This window comes from Lissotriton vulgaris, chromosome 4_1 (assembly GCF_964263255.1).
Source record: "Lissotriton vulgaris chromosome 4_1, aLisVul1.2, whole genome shotgun sequence".
NCBI lineage: Eukaryota > Metazoa > Chordata > Amphibia > Caudata > Salamandridae > Lissotriton > Lissotriton vulgaris.
This window is the reverse complement of record NC_141691.1, coordinates 570,612,502-570,635,043: the sequence shown is the minus strand read 5'-3', so window position 1 is coordinate 570,635,043 and position 22,542 is coordinate 570,612,502. Positions and strand designations below refer to the sequence as shown.

At 41.6% G+C, this 22,542-nt stretch overlaps 1 protein-coding gene across 3 annotated transcripts in view; it reads right to left on the bottom strand.

Annotated features, from left to right (window-relative positions):
- Positions 1 to 22,542, bottom strand: part of GOLGA4 (golgin A4) — an 853,888-nt gene that overhangs the window by 238,238 nt on the left and 593,108 nt on the right. For all 3 annotated transcript variants that reach the window (XM_086964776.1, XM_086964774.1, XM_086964775.1), the window contains one exon: positions 4,216 to 4,337. In XM_086964776.1, the coding sequence (XP_086820902.1) occupies positions 4,216 to 4,337 (122 nt within the window). The remainder of the gene's footprint in view (positions 1 to 4,215; positions 4,338 to 22,542) is intronic.

The following is a 22,542-nucleotide window of genomic DNA, read 5'->3' as shown; positions in this document are numbered from 1 at the left end:
GCACAATGATCACAAACGGGACAGACTAACACAATGGACAAACAAGAGATCTAAGGCAAATCACAAGGCAAGAATAACTGAAAGGGAACCGAAAAGGGGCAACAAAACATATGTGAGGACGATAAGTCAAGTGTATGAAAGGTCAAGAGCAGACAGGCAGTGCAAACACAGGATTTTGCAAGACATAGAGCTGTGTCTCAAATGCTGTTAAATATGCTCTACAAAAACCTAACAGGAAAGAACAACCCCTGCCCCAGGCACTTGGCAGAGTGTTTCGGTTTCCTGGGGAACTGTTTAGGGAACTGTTTAACTAATCGTAATTGGTGGCCATGAATAAAATTAACAGGGTCCCAAGATCTCTCTGAAATGTCATACCAGTTCAATGCCAGAATGAGCAACTGTCCACAATGAAGCCTGGAATCCACAATTATCTCAACCTCCTAATCAGTGACCCATCTATAAGAGCAGCAGGTGAAGGGGTTCCTGTCTCTGACATGGTCGATTTTATTCTAGATACATGTATAGTGAATGAATGATAAAACTTGTAGATCGCAGAGCATACCAGGAGGCGTCTTGGCACTATATGTGAAAATGATCAGGCAACAACCACAACTTCTATTGTCTGAATAACCAAGTTTGTAATGATTTCCTGAAAACTGATAGAGAGGTGGAGACTTTCAAATCCTGGGGAAGAAGGTTCCAATTTTGGGCAGTACAAATAAGAAAGCTACTGCCTTCAAGACGAAAGTTTGTGGGAAAGAACTACCAGTTTACTGGTGGAGCAAGAACGAAGAGTCCTACAAGGCAAATGCCATCTGAAACATTCCTCCAGATAGGCTAAGCTTAGTCCAAGGAGTTCCTTGAAGACTATACACTGCTTGACAGGAAGCCAGTGTGCCTAACTGATGGCTTGATAGGCAGAATGGAATCTAGGATCATTTAACAGGATGGATCGGACATCTAGATGGGAATTCTATCTAATGATTGCTTTTCCCATTTTCCCCAAGATCAAAAATGGCCGTGTAAGCCTCTGCATGAATTTAAGGGGTGACCATGAAACGGAAAGGAATTTAGTGGAAAGGCACACATCAACCTCTATATCTATATTATAGGGTTGGGAGGCTTGAATATGTAAATCAAACTTCGCTACAGTTTTAGCTTTCAAAAGATGTTGCTGAACAGCCTGTTATCTGTTCCTGATGAGTTACAGTGACCTTGAAATGGAGGTTAGCCTGGACCTGGAGGGAAGGAAATGTACTAGGATGGTGTCTAATTGTACAGAAAAAAAGAAATTGTCCCTAAGGAACTCTGCAAAGAGTTAATATAGGCAGATTCTGTAACAGAAATGCATTTGACCCTATCGATCGACAATTTATAAGAATGTATCTTACGTATTGCTTTGTTGATGGATTAACTCTCATTTTGCCCCTCAGTCTGTGGCAGATAGGTGATGTACTTAAATCTGTGCTGCCCTTAACCACTCCATAAACTATGACCATAAGTGTGCAGTGAATGGACAGCCTTGATCCATTATTATGCTATCAGGAAGACCTTGTCGTTTAAAGATGTGATTGAGAGATCCGCGCCAGCTCAATGGCAGTAGCGAGTTTGCATTAGGCAATGGAGAGTTCCAATTTGAAGATATAGTTTATAATACCAATTCCACCAGAAAGTCCCTGGAAAATTTGGATTCAGGGTCATTGAGGTGTGAGAAGTGGCTGGAGAAATCCTGTGAGTTGAATGTGAGATTCCTTGGACTGTGAGCAAACCAACCAAATTTTAAACATATTTGTGGATGTTCTTATTGCATTGGGGCCATCAAAAATGCATATTAAGCAGTTCTTGTGCTTTTTGTTGTCTTGGGTGACCAGTGACCGGAGAGTTGTGGCTCAAAAACAAACTGGTTCTTGTAATTTCTTATAAGCAATAAACAATGGAAAAGAAAATTCACTCTTTGTTGTCATACAACATTTTGTTATAATGACTCCTTTTCATAAAGGGACGGTTGAGCTTGCATGACCTTAGACAAAAATCGAATCGAAGGAGGGTTAACAAATGGACACAACGCTACTATACTTGTAAGTGGGATGCATTCCCCTTTCCTCCTCCTCATCTTTTGAGAGTTCATCGGCTTTTCCATGTCAATGCCCCAGCTGATAAAGTATGCCGTAATGTAATCTTCAAAAGAACAAGGAACACCGGGCATCCCTGACAACTTCAAATTATCTCTTCAAACTATTATCCTGTGAGTAGCTCCTTTTAGGTAGTTCTGCTAATCAGAAAAGGCCTCCTTGTTGGCTAATAACTCTGTTATATATGATGTAGTTACATTCAGTGTTGGTTCGTTTATGAAAATAGAAAACTCACAGATGACGTTCTTTCCTTTGAGATTCCTTTCTGACAAACAGGCATCAACAGTGAAGGATGAAGCACGGGTATTCACAATAAAAGGCAACTGGGCGATCAAGAGGGCGAAGTACAGGAGAAATTTTAAAGGGACACTTTAATTTAGCAAACGCAGTCTCTTGCCCTTTACCATTCTGAAATGGAGCCCTATCCATTGGATAAAGGTTTAACTGCCAAAAGGCCATCAAACTAAGAGTTGAGTGAACGGAAGAATAATTTAACCTGCCAACTAGCTGTATTATGGGTCTCCAGCTACCAATTAACGATAAGCATTTAAGCATGCCTGTTACTGCTCTCTGTACTTTGAATGGCTGCAACCCTGACCAGCAAGCTCGCCAGCAACTGAAGCCAATGGCCCTTTAACAGCCTGCCTTACCTTGAAGGGCCTATTATGTGGCAAGGTAAACACAATTTCTTCAAAATTAATCCAGAACATTTATTATTCTGTAGTATGTGCACAGACTAGGCACCTGTCTCTGTCCTCATGATGCTTTTTAACAATATAAATGTGTACTGTGCAATAGCCAACATTGTATTATCCCTCATTATTAGATGACAAGTTGTGGTGATATGTAGATTAGAAGGCAGAAATGGAATGTAATGAGGTCATTGGAGCTTCTACTAGTCAGTTACTCCTGTTCCCCCTTTGAAGAAGGATGTCATCTACTCTTCCTACATCTTGTCTGGTGTATTCACTACATAACTGGTGACGAACTGGAACGCTTTTGCTACTTAAAGGAAATCATCATGGGGGCCAGTAAATAAGTGCTCATCTAAAGAAGCAAGAAGCACAGACCCATCGCATAATTCACTCGCAGGTGAATATTTAAGGAGAGAGACACTACCGAGTTGAAGGGCACCCGGAGGTGTACTACAGCCTTAGGAGGTTCAACGTGGCTTTGCAACTTTTCTTCCCCTCATCAATTCAAATGGAGACCGCGGTGTAGTGTGGTAAGGTCACACCAGCTCTTTAATAGACTAAGTGACATTCATGTTGCTTCTATTGGTGGCATGTATGCACTACACTAACACTTCTACCATTGCATTGCTTTAAGGATGGTACAACGATATTCTTACATGTCTTATAGCACATTTATTAAAAAATGAGGTAATTTCTGCAGAGGTAAATTGCACCCTGTTGCTTGTTAGAATCTCTTCGGGTAAGACTTGTCTAGAAAAAAACTCTTTGAAAACAATCAATCACTTTTTTAGTGGTAGGTTCAGAAACTGTCTACCTCAACCCAACTGGAAAGATGGTCCACCATTACTATAAAGTATCTCATACAATTGGGTAGAATTTGATATGGTCCCAAGAAATCCACCCCCACACGTTGCCAAGCTTTTCCTGGACAGAAAGTTACTTACTCCACATGTCGTTCTGTAACTAAAACGTTGTTGATTACTTTGCATTTTACACAGTTTGTTACAAAACCTTCTATTTCACTGTCCATTCATGGCCACCAGAACCGTGCCCTAACTTTTCTTTTGGTTGCTGTTGAACCCAGATGACGTTGATGAGCCAATGCAATTATGCGTTTCCAGAAACAAGGAGGTGCAATAAGTTTTTCTCCACACACTAAAATATTGTTTTCTATGGACAATTCTTCTGAAATTTTCCAGAATATTTGTAACTCATACAACAGATGTTTTTTCCCGCCTTTCTTAATTTTACCAATGTAATCGTACTCATATTTATTTTACAGTGATGTTTCAGCAGTTTCTAAAATAATCAGGACATTTGAATCAAACTAAGCATGACAGAAAATAGGTCCTTTCATCAGTCAGCATCTTCTTCAGAAAAGAACTTACCGATTGTCTCCTGGACAGACGTTTCCAGCTCACGCTCCTTTTTAGCCATTTGAGTATTGAATTCCCTCATCAGCTGTTTTAATTTGGAATTGTGCTTTAATTCCATATCTTCTTGCTCATGTCTTTAACAATGAGAGAAAAAATACATTAATCATTTAGCAGAGAACTGTGAAGGTAAGAAAACAAACTACTGCACAATCCTCTATGGTTGTCTCTGCTTTTACCAGCAGTAATATACATCAGGTTTCTGCTCATATTGCTTTGATCATCATATCCAGCCTTTCCTCAGCAATACTTATTGCACCACAGTGTTGGTGGTATAGTAAACTGTAAGACTGATTAGGATAATGGACTCTTTACTCCAGTTGATAGGCACAACCTGTTCACAGAAAAATAGATCTAACACCACAGAATTTTGTTCAGACTTCAATAAGGCATTATACGTCTAGAGCAAACAACGCTCTACAAGGGCTAAGTTCAATACACTAACACTTCCAGGACTACGTTTAAAAAATTGACACTTCTTCACAAATGTATCACTGTAAAGCCTCAAACCAACCTAACTGCAACAGTCCAAGCTAGAAGTCCTAGCTAAATAGTTTAACCAATCATATTGGTGAGGCGTAGAAGCACAGTGTTCTATGCAAGAGAACTGAATACAAAAAATGTGCAGTACTCACACTGGCTTTTGGTTGAAAAGCATACAGTTTGAGATGTTCTGTATTGTACATTGGGCCTTTTACGGAACAGGCCTTAAATTCCTTTCAAACATGATCAATATCTATGTCACTACGAAAACCCTTAAATCTGAGTGGAAAAGCAAACTTTAGGTTTTGTGTTATGCATTCCAGATGTGGCTGTAGATCCTTTAGAATGTTGTGCCTCGAAACTCAGGAATTACATCCATTTGTAATAAAGTTGCCTCTCACACTTTTGACTATATCATAAGAATCTGAAAGGATTTATTTTCTGTGTCAGGACCCCCCCCCCCCTTTCCCACCCACTCACCCTTGGTGACGTTAGTTCTCAAAGCACCAAGAAAAATGCAGTTACACCTTAGAAATAAACTGCAACACACAACCCCTCCCCTCCACGTTTAACACCTCACCCCCCTGAAAACCTCTGTACTATTTTCCCTCTCTAACTCCTCTCACTCAGCCACCACCATGCACAATCCATTCTCTTTCAACTTTAAAAGCTCAGCATAGTCACCTTTTCAATCTAACTTTTATCTAGCTCTGCTACCACACAAGGCATCTTTTCTACCTCTTACTATCTCACATGTATTATTTTTATCAGTTCTATTATTTTGCAATTCTTTCTACCTCCACATCTCACTTCACATCTTTCATTTTCTCACCTATAAGTTGTTTCTCCTCCATAACATAATTTCTCATTTGCTCTGTAACAGGTACTTCTATGTATTACAACTATAGAAATAACCCATCAACCTACTATCAACTGTTCATGCCCATCTTACAATGATATATTCCTTTTTAGATAGCTTTTAGATATCGACCTTTAGTATGAGGAATGGATGTTATATTCCCAAACTAGGCCCATGCAGCAAAGCAACTTATTTCTTTCAAATTTCCTCACAATAACATTTCAGCTGTGACCTTTTGCATACATCTGCCTGCATGACAATGTTGGATTAGTTTCCCTGAAACAAAACTTGTTTACACATCTAGCTACGCACAACATTATCACAACGCCCTGAACATCATGTAAAAGGTTTAATTTTGCACCCTGTATAAATGTCATCTAAATTTTCATCCACGGTGCGACAGGGCTATCTACATATCCATATCATCAATAATCAACATGCACATCGCAAGGCTGCTTTCTATTACTAAAGATGAGCATCCCAATAGATTAGGAGAGGAGACACTCTAGCAGAAATCAGAGGACAGGACATGCTAAGAATTCACCACACAGCGGTCTGACGGAGTCCTACATTCTCTCCCACCAGGAAACAGGGTTGGATCGTTCCTTGGGGTGGGAAGGGGGGGGGGGCGGGGGACATTATTGGCTTTACACCTACATACACTCTAGGTACACTTACAGTACGGTTCACATAGTAGGAGAACGTTCAATTGCTGCCTTGTTTTATATGCCGGAACATAATACATTGTTTTAGAACCATTGTGGAACTATATATCTACTATTCACGCTTTTGATGCTTCTAATCACTTTTATCTGCGGCTGTCCATTAATCATTGCAGCACAGGTATTCTATACAAGAATAACATTGGTTCAATAAATATCTAGAAACGTCCCACTGTGTATTCTCTGCATACTTCTCTGAGAATAAAGTGAGCATGAGTGGCTGAGCAAAAGGTCTGTACTGTTTCCACGATCCCTGAGAGGTCAGAGTTGTCATGTTCAGTGGTTGCTAGAAACCATTCGCTCAAATGTTAGGTTAGATGAGCTTACGGTGGCACTGTGAGCTAGCTGGTCTATAGACCAATATATCCTGCAGGGTGTCCAGAATCAGTCTTGGCACTAAGCCCCTAGTTTATGTTGTCCAAACGATGCGCAGATCCTATGGATTAGTAGGAACTAAACCGTTTTATGCAATGCAGATATCGCTCCAGCATAGATGATGGTCATTACTTTAATTTTGGTCTCTGTATATTCTATCCCCAGTATAAAAAGGTTTTTGGTATCCACTTAACACCCTGTCTTTTGCAACTTGCGACATCACAAACCCCTTCATCGACTTGGGGAAGAGGTATATCTTGACTCTGTTTATATGGAATACCGATGCTCAGCCAAAGTGGTCACATGTCCATATTACTCCTTTCATTTCTTCCTTGGGATCTAAAATGTCCTTGACTGCATCATTGGAATACAAGGATGCTGAACGGTTTCCCCGTAAACTATTATTCCCTACATCATATGTCTGTTCATATTCACTTCTGTAGGGGTTCAATTTCAAGCCCAAAGATCTGGGGGGATCATGGATATCCGTCATTGTACACTGTCCAGGCATCTGAGATGATCTGTCCTGTCCTCACTCTAGCTGAGGTAAACAGCAGACAGAACCATCCCAGAAACATGTGGAAGTACATTTATGACGAGATGAGATAAAAACCAACCCTACCATGTGAAACTCTTTCTCTATGCCCAACATGGAGAGGCGGTGCTCTAGTCCATCCTTAACATGGAAGACCTCTTACATTGTAAGAGGTGCCCCTGTAGGAACAGACCATGACTGGTACAGATGGGGATTATTTTCCCCAGTGATAACGGTTGGTAGTTCTTAAGGTTTAGTGGGTCTAAATCTGGTTTTGCGAGCATTTCTCCACAAACGTCATATAGAATTCAGCCAGTAGCCCATCCATACCAAGAACTTCCAAGTAGTTAGTGAGCAAATGGTGGCTCTGATGTCTTCTACTGAAAGTGGAGCATCTAGCAATTCCCTTTCCTCCAGAGGTCTTCTGAGAATCTTCCAGTTTCCGTTTCCGTAATTAATGTACCAATCCTACATAGTTTGCTATAGTAATCTCAGAACATGGTATTGATGACCTGCTGTGTGTTTAGAATTTCTCCTGATCAGTTCTGCAATGAGGTCACAGAGGCCTATCAATTTCATTTCTGACTGAGCCAATAATATGCTTATTCCTTGTCCTAGATGGATTTCTCGGCGAGCTTCCCAAAGTTCAAAAAGCGTAGTATATTCAATATTTCTGTGTATTTTTCTCTATTTTGCAAAGCTTGCTCTTTCCTCAATTGCCCAGTAAGTATATGCCTCTTCTAGTGTTTCAAAGTATCTTCCAGGGTTTTAATGACTTTAGAAGCACCAGTCTGACTTGCCTTTCCATTGCTATGCAGGTTCTGTTGCGTGTTTATCTAGGTTCCTGATCGATACTGTGACCTTATGCCCCTATTCGGCTATAAATCCATTTATTCCCTATATTGGCATAACCGTTCAAGTGCGATTTTCTGAAAAGTCATCTCTGGCCTCACACGAACAGAGCCACATTCCAGCATAGTTCCCTCTGCCACTTCCTTTGCGACCAATTAGTGCAATGACAGAGCAGTAGTCACTATCTGATATTCCTAGATAACACTCCGAGTTCTTCAACAAGATAAAAACTCAGCAAACCTGGAAATCCCCGCTTGCTATGTTTTGATTAGTAATGGAACTCTAATGAGCAACTGATAACTATCACTTCCTAGTGACATCTTTAATTGACGTCTTATGTCCAGCAAACTTGCGTCAAACCCGGCACCTGTCAGGTATAAATATTACCAACGTTGCCTTAAGCAATGTGAGCTGCAAGCTACTGTTGCTGATGCTGGCTGCCTGCAAGACTCCGTGTTGGTAAATCTAGCACTCTGTCGCTGCAGCCTGCTATCCTGTGGTGGTGAAGCTGCTGATACCATTATCGCCGCTACAGTGCGAACTATGGTGCAGTACGCTTAAGGAGCTGAACAGCCGTCCCTCTGCGAAGACATCCAGCAGATTCCAGCTGCCCGCGGACGCTGTCCCCCCTCCTTCCTCGACGCGCTGAAGAGAAGCCGCTGCCTTTCTCGTGCAGAGAAATCCAGTTACAGCGTTTCCGGTTTACCCTCGCGGGTGACTGGGATATCGAGAGAGACCCCTGAAGGAGATACCAATCCTCCATCATTCTATTCAGAGGTATGGTGTTGACTAAACCCTTAGACGAGAATTCTTGAAACAAACCTTGGCAAAACCAACTTAACTTAAAGCTACTTACTTACTCCCCTTCCACGTGTTAGGCTTAGGTCAGGCACACTGGGGTAGGCTTAGTTAGAAGCACCAGTTGAGTATGTTAGCCTAATGTATATATGACTGTATATATGTTTTATTACTTTTAAACCATTGTATGGCTAAGAAACCATATCAATGCTTTTACAGTTCTATTTCGCAATACTTATCTTACTGTACGTACTTTTTATAATAACAATTATTGCAATTGTGGCAATACATTTCTCTTGTACGAGAAGAAAGACTGTTCAATAAATGTTAACCTTTTATTGATAAACGCCCGTCTCTCTATTCTCTACATCTCGTGAAAGTAAACTGCACTAGACTGACTGAGTGAAATACATGTCTATTGTTTCACACGACCCTAGAGATTGACTCTTGATCTGAGGAGCAAAGTTGTCATGTTGCACGGTTGTTGGAAAGCTGAATCCCTTCTTGTCTGTGCCAGGGAAGCTGATCACTTCCTATGCAGAGAAGAAAGTTTCCAGTGACCTCTGAGCTAGTTGGTAACACAACCCAATTAAGTTTAGCATAGTCAGTGGAGGCCTGGAATATCTGCAGTTCCACGTCGATACTACTGTTTATGTTATTCCAATGCGCAGGGCCTAGTGGGAAACTAGGAACTACACTACATGGCGCCCTAACGTTTGGTAAGGCGATAAACTAACGCAAGACAGTTAGAGTAACTCAGTCGTGCAATTTCACACCCCTTTCTCCCGTAAATACTCCAATAGACGTCTGGAGTGGGTGAAAGGTTAAAATCCGCCCGACCTTAGTAGGAAGAGATTCCTATGTAAAGCTCTTAGTTTATTCAACGTTGAAGGATACAGTGTTCCAAAATATTGTGCACCTAATCTTTGTCTCCTTGGAGACCTACTCTGCAAAACCTGCATTTATAAAATGTCAGACAGTGAAGAAGAAAGGGAAGCAGTTAGACTGGCATCCCTACTAATGGAGGAAGACACGAGTCTCCTAGAAGCAGACCCGGATGCTATTGTCATCCCGGTCCACTTAAGAAGATCTATAACTTTAAAACTTATAGAAAACGGACTGACACCTCAAGGTGGTACAGTAATTTTCGTGATAGAAGCTCACGAGTATCGGCAGACAGAGGTATTCTATTCATGGATAAACTTTCCAGAGGTAAACGCTATAACAAAAGAGTTTCACTATTACAAAATAGAGAAACCTCCGGAAGAGTACGCTCCTTTCGAGGAGATTGAAATTCCACTTAAATTTCAAGAGCACCTGCTCTGGTTTAATGGCGCCCTAAAACACAATGATCACATAACTAGGCTCGGTCCACTAGGTAGACCAGGAGCCACGTGGCCGGTTCTAGCCAGCTACACACCACATCCGGACATTGTAAAAATGTCTAGAGAAGAGCTGTTAGTACAGCTAAACACATTAATAAAAATACATAGGCAATTAGTCCAATATGTAATGCGGACTGCAACAGTCCAGCCAGCTGTTAATACACCACAGCTGACCCCTCATCAGGGGAACACAAATAAAATTACACCACAGAACATACAGTCATGTCTTGGTAAAACACCCGTAAAACGGGAACAAATTCCTTTCTGGTTAGCACAGAAAATCACTCAAATAGAGGCAGTATTTCCTGATACTACCCCTATTGAGAAACACAGAATCTTGACCATCTGCCTTCCTATGGGAATCGCACCACATGTGGAGGACTGTGACACTTGGGGTACAGTCTTTGCTTCCATTTACACAAAAACACACGGTGTTCCGTCTATGGCGGTAATACCAGAAGTGCTAAAACAGATTCAAAATGAATTCGGTCCAGAGCCCGCTTTAAATCTAGGTATGAAATTACTGAAAGACTTCAAGCAGGTCTCGGCTATATTATTAGCCAATATAAGAGGAGAAGCAGCATCTGTGGCGATCCGCCAGAAGTTGAAGGAAACAGATATAAAAGATCCTGTTGAGCTTGCCAAAATCATAGAAAAATGCTATGAAGAATTAGGTAGAGACAGCTTGGGTGGAAAACCAGTTAAGCCCCAACTGCTCGAAAATCCTGAAAAATTATTTATTAAAAATAATTTAAACACTCCTAAAAAGAGCTGGGATGGAAATAAACAATCCGCTCCCAAGGAAAAAGTTTTCCAGTCCAGAGGAAGATCTCCTCGACGGAGGGAAAGAACTCCGACTCGAGAACGCCAGTCTCCCCAGCGGGAGCCCTCTGAGAAAAGATTTAACCTTAGAAATAGGGATAATCTGAAAAAACCTGATAGATATCAAAGTATTGATACACGTCCCTCTCGATCTCTTCCACAGAATTCGGAAAGAAGAGGACGGTCAGACCCAGGAGAGCACACCAAGTCCAAAGACAAGGAACCTGCTCAAAATAAAAAATCTCAATTTCAGAAAAAGAAGGTAGCCAGTATTAGAGTAATCAACCATGCCGAGAATACTGAGGACACAGTTGAAAAACGGGGAGTGGGCATTGACAATGTTGGACAGTGCAGCAGAGATCAGTATAGCGCGCAAGATCTTGATGAGTCATCTGGAGACAGTGGACACGAATGAATACATTCAGGTTGAAACTGCCGACGCCAGACTTAGCGAGCCCCATAAAATATACGAAATAACATTGCGTATGGAGGGTGATAAGACTAGGAAAATTAAGGGTCTATTTTGGGATAAGCTCTCAAAAAGCTATGATATTCTGTTAGCTGAAAAAGATTGGCCCCCAGAGTTTGTCAGGGAGTGCCCTCGTGGCGAAGAAGTGATTATGCCTGCCTTCTCGAATCAAATTCCGATTCACAAAAAATACACATATGCAAGGAAATGGGCAGTAGCCCAGGCACCTGCATTGTATAAAAATCATGTAGGATGGGATGAGGACTCAACTCCTCACAAAATCCAATTAAAAAGTGAACCAACTGCCCAACGGCAGTATCCCATAAAGCAAGAAGCTAAAAAACAGGTCAGGGAGATCTTAGATCAACTTGAGTACCAGGGGGTGATTGAAACATGCACCTCTCAAATGAACAATCCTTTGTTTCCTGTCTCCAAGCCAGACAATTCATATCGTCTAGTTTTGGACTACAGACATCTTAATACATGTTGTAAAACCTTTGCAGTACAAAACTCGCATAGTGCAGCCCTAATGAATAACATAGTTAGGAAAAAATATAAAACGACATTAGACATTTCTAATGGTTTCTTTTGTCAAAACATTGCACCAGAAAGCAGATATTTGACCGCTTTCTCTGCATTTGGGTCGCAGAAAAAATTCTGTCGACTCCCACAGGGGTTCAAGAACAGCCCAGGACTATTCTCTGCTAGGGTAACAGAGTTACTACAAATCTATGATGATGAAGCATTATCTTACGTAGATGATATTTATCTCACAGACGACGACTTGGATACTCACTTGAAAAGAGTGAACACCATTATACTTGGGTTCGCAGCAGAGGGTTACAAATTCAACTTTAAAAAGTCCCGAATTGCCCATCTGACAGTACTGTTTTTAGGGTACGAATTATCAAGTGAAGGGAAAAGCCTAGCGGACAACTTCTTAGAGAAGTGCGCTGTACTCCAAGCTCCAAAAACGCTGAAGAATTTGCAATCCATTCTAGGTTTTCTGAATTTCGGAAGAACTTACATCCTAAATTACGCAGAGAGGGTTAAACCTCTCTACGAACTAATAAAACCTGATTTTAAACAAATCAATTGGACTCAAAAACACACAGAAATTTTGAGATCACTGCAAACAGACATGTTAGCAAAAACAAAATTAGATACATGTGACAACACACGTGATCTTGTAATCCGAGTCATCCCAGGAAGATGCGGATTCACGTACCTAACCTCTAATGAGGGAGAAAAGGTACCTATTTCAATTAAATCTCACTTGTACACACAAGCGGAAAAAACATTCAGTCACACAGAAAGAACTGTGAACGCAGTGCAAATCGCATTAGCAAATGAAAGAGAACTAGCACACGGCAAACGGATTAATATCCTTACAGCGGAATCCGCCTTCGAAGCGCTATTCAGCCCAGTAAACCTGCCTACAGTGTCACTGGATCCAAAATGGATACAGTGCATAGATTCTCTAGGAGCGGAAGACGTGAAATACTATTTCGCCCCGCAATTTGAAGAACTGAATGATTTAGAGTATGAAGAAGAATATCCTCTGCCAATCGAAATTCTGCCTCTCCCACAATACGCCTGTATAATCTATACAGATAGCTTTGTACAGCATTTCAACGTAGAGAGAAAATCCTACGATGCAGCATGTGCGATCATTAAAGGTCGTTGGCTGTGCGGTAAATTCAGACCGAAAGTAACAAAAACTGAATCTGTAAGAAACTGTTCGGTTCAGAGAACTGAAATCAGATCTTTAAAGATGGCGCTCGAAAATGCAGAACGTGAATTCCCGACACTTATAGTGTGCGATTCTCATTTTTGCGTCAACTCTTACAACAATAAACTGCAGAGTTGGATCGAAAACGACTACAAAGATGACACAGGTGCCACAATAAAGCATAAATTGCTCTGGAACGAGGTAGCTCTTTTAAGTAAAGAACTACAAAAGACTCACGTGATTCACGCACAGAGTCTTCGACGTGATGGCGTTCACGTTGCAGGGAATTCATTGGCTAATACAGCCACTGCGGAAGCAACTAAACCGGCTTCCGTAGCCACAAAAAAGCGTACAGATAAATACATAGACGGGGAAACCATGCTGGCAGTAAAAACGACCGTAAAAGGCGACTGTGCAGCACTACCCGTGAACTATCCACTCAATTATGCATACGTAATCGATGCAAACTCCGTTCCTTTTGCTCGAATCCCTGGAGTGGGGGACAGAGTAATTCCAAACAGGAGCAGGAGCGGCTTCCTAATACTGGAAGCACACATGGGGTTGGGTCTGAAACACCAAACAATCAAAGCCTCTCTGAAAGAATTACAATCAGAGTACTGGTGGCCAGGAATGAGTATAGATATTCAATGTTTTGCTCAAAATTGTGAAGACTGCAACAGAGATCGCAGTAATGAACAGGCCAGTGTAGTTTCAGGATCCCTTCTAGACAGCATAAGGCGGTCTATCTGCGCAATCAAAGAAGAGAAGCGCGTCCCAGTGTACACCATTAAGACGAAAAGCACTTAAAAAATGAGGCCTCCAGCGCTCGGCTGACGCTAGAACGGTTATAAAAGATTTGCGAGTCAATATCGGCACATACGCAATTACCACGTTCCATTCTGACCAGGGTCCTGCTTTCAGCTCTCGAGCCTATAAGGAGGCCATGGCTAGCATGGGAATTGGGTTGCGGTATTCTTGTCCGTCGCACCCCGAAGGGAATAGTGTGGTAGAAAGAAAAAACCGTGACATAAAGCAATCTATAACAGCGAAGGTATTAGGTTCAGGCGCTGGGTGGGTCAAACATTTAATAAGTATCCAGACTAGTCTTAACAACATGCCAAGAAATTCTCTAAAAGGTTTCAGCCCATACGAACTATTGTTCGGAATTAGAATGCGAGTTCAGGACCACGATAGTCAGATGTCAGTGGTACAAGAAGAAACAACAGACTTTGACATCAAAGATCGTTTGGCTGTTTTACAGGAACTGAATGAAACAAGAAAATCATTAAGCAACATAAAGTTAAAGCAACAGCCAAGTACCACTGACGAGGCACCACCCGCAACAGCCCCAGCAAGGCCTGTCTGGATTCCAAAGATTGGGGATCTAGTCAGAGAAAAGATCGCGGTTAAGAAGGAATTTGGGCCTTCTTACAGAAAAGCAGTACCTGTCTTGGCAGTCACCGGAACAAGATCAGTTGTGCTACCGCCCCTTGCTGGTAAAAAGGAGAACAGAGTCGTGTCTATCGATCTGGTAAAACCACAAGCATGTGGCCTATAATCAACAGTAGGCCCAGTGGACTCCCAAGAAACAACAGAATACCCAAACTTGCAACAATCCAAGAGGTTCAAACTGAAAGACTCATCACATTCGATCAGCCTCCAGTGCACAATGAAGGACTATGCAATAATGCCATGGAACTCGTGCCTCTTGAAACACAGATTGAAACAGTTCGTCAAGAAACAACACCAGTCTACAATGATGTGGCATCAGAAAGTGCTACCGAGAGACAGATTGAAAGAACAATCCCATCAATTGACAGAACTGCCTCTGGTTATTTCATCAACTTCGACAACTTCTCTGAAGATTTAAACGACCCCGAAGTGATGCCAGAAACAAAAAAGTATTCTAGAGAAAATACAACAGGACTCCTTCAACAAATCAAAGAATTATATCTGGATTCACCGTTGATTGAGCATTGGATTATCTCAGGGGTATTCATACGCCTACTGTGCCTAATTTTAGTTTTAATTTTAGGAAAGTTCATTACAATTGAATGGACACAGCAAGTCAGAACATCAACCTAGTCCTGAAACCACACAGATCATCCCACGTGAAGAAAAGAGAACTGTCTACAGTAAATGTCACAGCAATTCCAATACCTGGTGGGGTAGTATGGGAGAAAACAGACTATGAGATCTATGGTCCGGTCGAAATCCTGAAGTATCCTCATCAACTAAAGGTTTCCTTAAGTGACTTTGTGACACCTAGTACATTCTCTGATGATTGGGACTTTAACAGTATTAATGACATGATGTCTGATTTAGTAATGTCAGCTAGATTCACAGATCATGATTATTTACAAGGTTCATCTAGTTATGAGCAATTATTCTGTTACACCCACTATGGGGATCATTACTTGCATAAATCTGCACAGCCTAGAAATGTTTTTATGTATAATCAATGGGAACATTGTTCTACACCACCTAAAAGCAGTTCTAAAGCATTTTTTGAGAAATTCAAATACTTCTCAGGGTTTAACACCAGTGATGCAGAAACGTTTTATTACAAACTGTTAGATAAAACAGGAATGAAAACAATGCTGACAAATTCTAAATTGATATATTCAGAAGCATTTTATGACAAAATGATGACATTTGGTTTTGATTATTGGAAAAATAATATTGAAACGAAAACAATTTGGGGTACAAAAGATTGGCAGGTGCAAGGCATTGAAGCACTATTTAGAACCTGCATGATACCAGAACAAATGTTATTTTTAAATGACACAATACACCAAACATCTTGTCTTGGCCTAGCTAAGAACAAAGACCTTAAAACACCGTCTATACCAAAGCCAATAGCTGAGAATGCAACCACAGATATTGAGTTAGACGTGTCACAAATTTTACATTTTAACAGAACACATCCTGATTGGAAAAAGTGGATAATCTGGCCTACAGACACAAATAGCTGTCAAGATAGGTTCCTGAATAAAACACAGGGTTTAAAAATGACCAGATTAGACCCAAGATACTCCCAGAGACAACATCCAGGGATTGTAACAACATACAGTGTAGGGAAGCTCTGCCTTGAATGGCTAAAATCATCCACACTGGCTGAAATTAAGCAACACTTGTCTTTATTAAAAGATGGTGCTGATTTGCGCGATTTCATTCTTGGACCACGCAAACAGCGTCAAAAGCGTTTCATAGCGACCAGTATCTATGCTGCTTACAACGAGGCTTGGAAAGTAAAGCAAATTGAAACTGCTGAAAAAATACGAGAAATTGATCGTATTAATTTGGAGAAATCACTTTCTGTGGTAGACAATGGGTTAATGACTCTGTCTTCCAGAATATATTCGTTGGACAATATTGTATCCTCTGCCTTTGATGTGATAGACAGAGATTTGCTAATGTTACAACATGGCCAGTCTCAATTACGCTCTATTATAGAATTAGGCTGGACGCTGCAAAATCTTCGTTCAGGCTATGTGCCTTGGCGTTTAATCAACACAACGTCATTATTTTCCAGTTTTAACCTTACTGATAAACAGATCAGCTTGGCACAGAAAGGAGCAGACTATACAATCCTGAGCATCGATAAACTCGAGAGATTACCATTGACAATGTCAGAGAGTCCTGTCATTGAATGGATAATACACGGAATTATCACAATTCCGATAACAACTTTCCGATTTAAAAAGTGCCTTGAGTACATACCTGCTGGCCAGTATGAACAATTGGGTAAAGGATATGTAAAATCCGAATGGAAATTACCATACACTCGTTCTTGCTATAGTGACAGTGACAAAAATGTATTTCTTAGTGGTGAGAACTGTAAACATTCACTAAGCGGTATACTTTTGTATCAGGGTATTAATTTACACGGAGCATGTGATGGAAATTCAAACAACCTTTCATGCCACCAGCTAGTCACACCTGCAACTCAGATAGAGCCCTTCTTTATGCAACTCGCGAACGGGAGTTACATTCTTAGAACGGATCACAGATGTTGTGGCCTCGTGCCAGGGAAAAGTTATCTAGTAGAAGTAACATCCATGGTCAAATGCTGTATGCAAGCATTGTTTCCGAGTGGGCCTCCAGACATAGTGACTCCCATCTGGCCTCGTCTGAATCTCTATTCTATACGAATTGATACATTAAGCAAAATGAAATCTGTACTTTTACAGACAACAGTGCCTATAACGTCATCTAAAGAGACGTATGATCTTCTAGTTGCAAGGACAGCTACTGAAGTTCATGACCTTCTATCAACAAATTGCCCCGTGCATTTCGTAGAAATGTTCAGCCAACTCCTTAACATGTCTAGTGCAACAAGCATCCCAGGCATATTTAAGACAGTCTTTACGGGACTGCTAACACCCTTCCAGGCAATTTTGGGAATCTTTCCTAATTTTGTGCACTCCATTTTTGGCGGCATACCATTATTTTTGGGACTCGTCGCAGGGATTCTATTTTTGACCCTCCTGCTACGTTATGGCAAACCTCGGCTCAGACATAGCTCCCATGGGAATGGAAGAGACAATCCTAGCAATGCGCTACCGGGACAGGATAACTAACGTCCTTGGATTGGCCAGGCTGAGAGATCTAAACATGACCTGGTTCCTTTCATTCAGACTGATATGGCAAAATTGCATTTTACCTGTGCTACGGTGTATGCTTTGCGGCGATGAATGCGTGTTGGACATCTGTCTTTCACTTCCATCAGCAGTACCAATGGACGTCGATATTTTGCTCAGTCCAATAACGGCTCACGCATTGTGTTGTCCCCAGCGGCTACCAATCCTGATGACGGCATTCGTGGAGACTCCTGTGCTACAACCAAGTGGTAACAGTGGAGCGAGTGACAAAAGCAACATCATCCAGGTACAACGTCTGTGAGCATTGCTGGTCCTGCCTTCGATGACAGCAATCATTCTCACACCTGCCAAGTTACAGCGCTATCTAATTTGGTTGAACTTTCACCTGATTTTGTAGACCAATTCTTTGAGAGCCTGTCTGATACGATGTTCTCACCCGTACAGAAACAATAACTTTTAGAAGCTTTCCGACACACAGTGTTCCCAAGAACTCTGAATTCGGCCTTCAGTTTTGATCAACAAAGACTGCAATAAGCTTTGGAACTCTATGTTTCCCCGTTCAAGCATTACATTTTTTTTTTAAATTGGACATTTTTAATATTGACCATTTTTTTTTTGGCACGAACAATTCTTTGCTTAACGTAAAAACTATTCTTAGAGAACAGAAGCTTCACACTTCTATTTCTAAACACATCTAGAGACATAACAATATTACACCAGCCTCTAGCACACATGTTATTACAATGCATTTTTATGTGATGATTTATCTCGCCTTTTTTCTGTCAGAGATACTTCATGTGTAATTCTTTATGCATAATCGTTCATTGATTTCATATGCAATAATTTTTTAATGATTTCTATGCTTTAAAAAACGTACAGTACCTAAATTCCGTGTATTACAAGTACGCCTATTTCGAATGCATTTATGTATTTTGGGGTGGGCAATGTTACACATGCATCTTATTGCTTAGTTTTAGTAATTTTGATGGACATTAACCCGTGGAGTGGGTGTTGCGTGTTTATCTAGGTTCCTGATCGATACTGTGACCTTATGCCCCTATTCGGCTATAAATCCATTTATTCCCTATATTGGCATAACCGTTCAAGTGCGATTTTCTGAAAAGTCATCTCTGGCCTCACACGAACAGAGCCACATTCCAGCATAGTTCCCTCTGCCACTTCCTTTGCGACCAATTAGTGCAATGACAGAGCAGTAGTCACTATCTGATATTCCTAGATAACACTCCGAGTTCTTCAACAAGATAAAAAGTCAGCAAACCTGGAAATCCCCGCTTGCTATGTTTTGATTAGTAATGGAACTCTAATGAGCAACTGATAACTATCACTTCCTAGTGACATCTTTAATTGACGTCTTATGTCCAGCAAACTTGCGTCAAACCCGGCACCTGTCAGGTATAAATATTACCAACGTTGCCTTAAGCAATGTGAGCTGCAAGCTACTGTTGCTGATGCTGGCTGCCTGCAAGACTCCGTGTTGGTAAATCTAGCACTCTGTCGCTGCAGCCTGCTATCCTGTGGTGGTGAAGCTGCTGATACCATTATCGCCGCTACAGTGCGAACTATGGTGCAGTACGCTTAAGGAGCTGAACAGCCGTCCCTCTGCGAAGACATCCAGCAGATTCCAGCTGCCCGCGGACGCTGTCCCCCCTCCTTCCTCGACGCGCTGAAGAGAAGCCGCTGCCTTTCTCGTGCAGAGAAATCCAGTTACAGCGTTTCCGGTTTACCCTCGCGGGTGACTGGGATATCGAGAGAGACCCCTGAAGGAGATACCAATCCTCCATCATTCTATTCAGAGGTATGGTGTTGACTAAACCCTTAGACGAGAATTCTTGAAACAAACCTTGGCAAAACCAACTTAACTTAAAGCTACATACTTACTACCCTTCCACGTGTTAGGCTTAGGTCAGGCACACTGGGGTAGGCTTAGTTAGAAGCACCAGTTGAGTATGTTAGCCTAATGTATATATGACTGTATATATGTTTTATTACTTTTAAACCATTGTATGGCTAAGAAACCATATCAATGCTTTTACAGTTCTATTTCGCAATACTTATCTTACTGTACGTACTTTTTATAATAACAATTATTGCAATTGTGGCAATACATTTCTCTTGTACGAGAAGAAAGACTGTTCAATAAATGTTAACCTTTTATTGATAAACGCCCGTCTCTCTATTTTCTACATCTCGTGAAAGTAAACTGCACTAGACTGACTGAGTGAAATACATGTCTATTGTTTCACACGACCCTAGAGATTGACTCTTGATCTGAGGAGCAAAGTTGTCATGTTGCACGGTTGTTGGAAAGCTGAATCCCTTCTTGTCTGTGCCAGGGAAGCTGATCACTTCCTATGCAGAGAAGAAAGTTTCCAGTGACCTCTGAGCTAGTTGGTAACACAACCCAATTAAGTTTAGCATAGTCAGTGGAGGCCTGGAATATCTGCAGTTCCACGTCGATACTACTGTTTATGTTATTCCAATGCGCAGGGCCTAGTGGGAAACTAGGAACTACACTACAGTTCCACGCGTGACAACTCTGAAAGCTTCCTTCACTGACCCTGTGAACGACTGAAAGCACGTCTCCAATGCTTCCCCCCCGTGTGGTCCTTAATGGTGGGTCAAGTGGGGCCCCATGGTTTAATTTCCAGAATGGTATACTAGTGCGGGATCTACCTCGGTTCACCAATTATATTAATCGATAGTAGTCTGATAATGTCCTGCAAAGGTATTCTATTCTAACTGTATGTCATGAGGGTAGCTGTGAGAAATGTGTCTAGTGTGGTAGGAAGGTCGTGTATGAAGAGAAAAAAATGAATAGTCTCCATTTGTGGATGTGCCTGCTCATTTTACCCTAACTAAAGAAAACACATATGCATTAAATTTTACTTCTAGCTAAAAACCAGTTCGAAGAAATCAAAATTGATTGCAATAGCTGAAGAGGGTGTGGATGTAGTAAGTTCTTAGAGTGTCGTCTTTGTGCAGCTCTTACAGGACACCTTGTGACACAAGGGCTACAGCAACTCGTGCTGTTCCTATGCTTCTGTTTGGTGTTGTGATTGGTACTTCAGCAAATGCACAGTTCTATATGTAGCTCACATGTTCCTCCATCTACCGTTGGTGTCTTCTGTTTTCTCTAAGACAATCTGAGGATTCATTCAAGTTGCTGCTTCCATTGCCAGATCCGGATTCACTTTTCTAAGACTCTTGAAGAACATTTCTATAACCCTTTGGCCGAGATGCAGTCAGTCCTCTACAGTTTGGTCTGCAGTGACTGGAGGATGAAGGGTGAGGGTGTTGGGATGGGTGGGGTTACAGGAGTGAACAGTATGCTCCCTTTGGCCTCCAATGCGGTCTGTCCCTGTTTTATTATCACCAACTCAGCCAGTCATTTGCTGCTGTCTGAATAACAAAATAAGCTTTCTCTCTACTTTCTAACTGGCTGGACAAAGTAGCATGCAAGCCACAATTGGTAGTCTAATTTTATGGACAGAAAGTTGCTTTGAAGCTACTGGACTGCCTTGTGTAATCGAAACATCTATTTTTGTATTTTGTATGTAATGGCTTCTTTCCACCTGGTGCTCTGTACTAGGGCAACACAATATGGTTCATAAGCCTTGTGATGATGAATGTGGCCCCCACCTAGCTGAATCTGTGGACCCAAAGCTCTGTGTTCTTTTAAAAACTTTTTGTGCAAAACTTTCAAAAGGGCCTGCCGTTCTGCCAAAATCTCATTTGTATTAATGCACAATGTTCTAGTGTCACACTTCACATTCCCTGGTATTCCCACTGCCAGTGTGTAATGTCTGATCCAGCACAATTATTTTACCTGTCCAGATGATTGGGCAGAATATTCCAGTGCCACATGAGTAAGGGTGGTATCAGTTTTAGCTTCTTCATCCACTGAAGTAATTTCTCAGTGTCTGATACTTACGGAGAAAACGTACCTGTTTCTTAAAAAGAGCTATTTAGGAGGCTCCTTGGAGCTGCGCAGAGGGGCAGGCGAAGGAGAGTTGACTAAGTTATGATGTTTTTTACATGCTGCTCAAGTGCTTCCTATGCAAAAAAGAAAAAATGATGGATGGAATGTTGAACAATGTCAAACATTCCCCCAGTACAGAGATCTGCGCCTAAATCAATCTTTTTTTGCTCACCACACAAGTCTAGTTTGGACTCAGTCATATGAAAATCAGTCTTGACTCTTCTCCCCATGCGAACAGTCTAGTCCAAACTGCCAGGCCAGGTCCTCCCGGGACTGGAAACGAGCATCCTAGGACCAGTTTGGGGGTATAACACCTCATAAGCTTAACTCCGGTGGCATGGTGAGCACGGGACCAAGGTCTGGGCATACCCGACCCACTTAAGGCGACAAATACAAAAAGTACAAACGAAGGACAGAATGTTGACCAATGTCGAACACGTACCCCAATACAGATATACGGCCCTACATCCATCGATTTTTTGCTCAACAGACCATTCCAGTTTCGACCCAGCCATATGCAAATCAGTCCGGTGCCTGCTCCCCATGGAAAAAGTCCAGCCCGAACTGCCAGTCCAGGTCCTTCCTCTGGCACAGCTCTATGTATGTATCCAGTGGAGTCTCTTACGTCAGGTCACAGCCACACAGC